Consider the following 3,205-nt stretch of genomic DNA (forward strand, 5'->3'; position numbering starts at 1 on the left):
GCGCAGGCGCTGCCGCCCAAGGCCGCGCGCATGCGCGGTACCGCCTTTCACGCCCCGGCCCACGCACACAGGCGGAAGCGAGGACCGAGCTCCGGCGCCCGCCCGTGCCTGCTGCGACCCGCGCCCCTCCCCGCTGCGCGGGGCAGGCGAGAGCTGCGCGCGCCCCCCCCCCCCCCCGGCGCCGGCTGAGAGCGCTCCGGCGGCGGGCGGGCTCTGCGGGGGGATGGCGGTGGGGCGGCCGGGGGTGGGCGCGGCGCTGGGCGCGGCGCTGCTGGCGAGGCTGGGGCTGGTGCTGTACGGCCTGCACCAGGACGGGGCCATGCGGGTGCGCTACACCGACGTCGACTACCGGGTCTTCACCGACGCGGCGCGGCTGGTGACGGAGGGGCGGTCGCCCTACCGGCGGGCCACCTACCGCTACACCCCGCTCCTGGCCTGGCTCCTGACGCCCAACGTCTACCTCGCCGAGGTCTTCGGGAAGCTGCTCTTTGTGGCGGGGGACCTGGCAGCTGCCGTCGTCGCCTACCGGGCCCTGCGGCGCCGAGGGGCCGCCGCCGGCCAGGCCTGCGGGTGCTGTGCCGCCGCCTGGCTCCTCAACCCTCTGCCCATGGCCGTCTCCAGCCGGGGCAACGCGGAGGCCCTGGTAGCGCTGCTGGTGCTCACCACCCTGTACTTGGTGGAGGGGGGGAGCGTGGGGAAGGCCGCAGCCTGCTACGGGCTGGCAGTGCACCTGAAGATATACCCGCTGACCTACGCGCTGCCCATCGCGCTCCGCCTGCAGAGTGAACGGTGCGGCGAGGAAGGGGCAGCGGGGACGGGGCATGACCAAAAAGCAGAGTCTACGTTTGTAGGGTACCTCTGGCAGCTTTTTGTAAAGACGCTGAACCGCGACGTGCTGCTTTTTGGAACGGTTGCTGGATCTGTGCTGGCTGCCTTGACTATTGTGTTTTATCACCTCTACGGCTGGGAGTTTTTGGAGCATGCCTACCTCTACCACCTGACCAGGAGGGATATTCGTCATAACTTCTCTCCCTATTTCTACATGTTGTACTTAACTGCGGAGAGCAAATGGAGTTTTGCCCTCGGGCTCGCAGCTTTCCTGCCCCAGCTGCTTTTGCTCCTGGTTGTGTCCATAGCGTTTTACAGAGATCTTGCCTTCTGTTGTTTCCTACAGACCGCTATTTTTGTGAGTTTTAACAAAGTATGCACATCCCAATACTTCGTCTGGTATCTCTGCCTTTTGCCCCTCATAATGCCTAGTGTTAAGATGTCCCGGTGTCGTGGTGTGCTGCTTCTCTTTCTGTGGTTTCTTGGACAAGGCCTGTGGCTCGCTCCTGCGTACTTTCTGGAGTTCAAAGGATATAACACTTTTTTACTTATATGGTTGGCAGGCTTGCTTTTCCTTTTTATTAATAGCCTCATAATTGTTCAGATTATTTCACATTATCAGAAAGAACCACAAGTTGCAAAAAAACTCAAACAACAGTAATAAACAGGCCAAAACCCAGAAACAGCACTACTGTCTTTAACAAGGCTTTTCATACCACCAGCACTCTGTTTGACATGAATGCGTGCATGTTGTTCTGAAGTATGTTGTGTGTAAATGATACTTTGTCAGGGCCGTGAAGGCACTGATTGGCCTTAATTGCCCTGGGCAGCCCCAGTCCTGCCCTAAGCGGTGTCTGCAGATGTACCTGTCTCCCATGTGGACTTTGAAACTGCATTGTAATCTTCTCTCCAGCACTGTTTCCAGCCCTTACTCCTGCTGTTTCTGATGGGACTCCCTGGAAGGACCCTGGACCAGTTCATCACTTGCCACGTTTGGGGCTATGATGGACCAACACACAGCTCCGCCTGCCATCTCCAGGCACAGTGTGACTGAGCCCTGGTCAGTGAGAGTATGGCCTGTGCCAAGGTCACCCTCAGCTCCCACTCGTACCCCCGCGTGGAGCAGCCCCAATCTTCGTACTCCCTGACACCCTTTTTCTCATTGTTGCTTTACTCTGTCCTTTACTTGTTGAGGACCATGGCCTCTGTCTAGAAGAACATAGACGATTGTAAAGGGATGTTGGAGTTTGACAGTCTTGTACATTCCAGTGAGTGTGTGGGGTGTTTTGCAAGGGTTAAGCTAATGAATAAATATAAGGCAATCACTTAATATGTACACTGGGATTTATTTTTTCTTTTTTTTTTTTTCACAGTCACATTTTAGCTACACGGTGTTTGTGGTCTGTACCTGGTCTTTCTTCAGTGAAGTATGAAAAAAGTGGTTATTTCATGAGTCATTAACTCCTTGACACTTCTAATTTATTTTAGAATTCAGATATGCTCACTTGTTCAGGTACTTATTTTTGCCTTTTGAGTGCTATTTGAATTTTTGAACAGGTTTATTCCCCTTGCTGTGGAGGAATATTTTTCCAAATACCTGTCTTGGATCACAGCGATGTATACAGCAAAAATATTTGTGTTCCTTGCTGCCACAATCCAGAAAAGAGGCCACTGCTTTAAACTGCAGTTAATTAACAGTTACTGCGGATGTTAACAGTAGCAAATGCAAAGAGTCAAAGTACAGCTAGAATGGCACCTGTGTGCCAAAAGCACTAGAGTTCATACCAAAAAGTAATTGGAAATATAGTTTCTTAGTTGTTCAATATCTCTACTACTAAAAATAAATGAAAAAGAGAGTGAAAACAGTTGAGGAAGTGGAGCGGTTGCCAGAAGGAAAGGAAAGTTTTAAAATAAGAAGCTCTACAACCTGTCAAAACGAGGTATTTATTCCCAGATGAGACACGAGAAGAAGTGGAATTGAGTGTCCGGTGGTAGTGAGAGGAGTTCAGAGCCATTTCGGAGTCAATACTCTCCTCAAGAACATCCTACGAGAGGTCTGGTGTACACAGCCCTTGACAGAGGTGGAAACTGGTGATGTATTTTTTAATAAAATCTTGAGTTTAAATAGGCATATGCCAAATGTAAGAATTTTGATATTTGCCTCAGCTTTTAGTTACATCCTACGGGAAAGTGAAACTCTTAGCGTGTAATGTGGAGCAGAGCTTCAAGGCAAAATAACTTCAACCACTCGGTGGGATTCCCGGTGTTGTCAGCGGGAAAGGATGTGGCCAAGCGGGTTTGCCTTCCAGGTTCACGCTTGCCATGCTGCCTCTCTGAATCCTGAGGTCTCCCAAGGCAGCCCTCTTCCCCAGGACTG

At 52.3% G+C, this 3,205-nt stretch overlaps 1 protein-coding gene across 1 annotated transcript; it reads left to right on the plus strand.

Annotated features, from left to right (window-relative positions):
* Positions 1-223: 223 nt before the first annotated feature.
* On the plus strand, positions 224-2,574 carry PIGM (phosphatidylinositol glycan anchor biosynthesis class M). Its single transcript, XM_075146540.1, has one exon. It carries the CDS (start codon positions 224-226, stop codon positions 1,487-1,489), a length of 1,266 nt encoding a protein of 421 aa, XP_075002641.1. The 3' UTR covers positions 1,490-2,574.
* Positions 2,575-3,205: the final 631 nt, after the last annotated feature.

The sequence above is a fragment of the Calonectris borealis genome, chromosome 3 (genome assembly GCF_964195595.1).
Source record: "Calonectris borealis chromosome 3, bCalBor7.hap1.2, whole genome shotgun sequence".
In the NCBI taxonomy this organism is placed as follows: domain Eukaryota; kingdom Metazoa; phylum Chordata; class Aves; order Procellariiformes; family Procellariidae; genus Calonectris; species Calonectris borealis.

What these genes read in the sequence shown, in the direction of transcription:
- PIGM (XM_075146540.1), top strand. Translation starts at nt 224, where the DNA reads ATGGCGGTGGGGCGGCCGGGGGTGGGCGCGGCGCTGGGCGCGGCGCTG.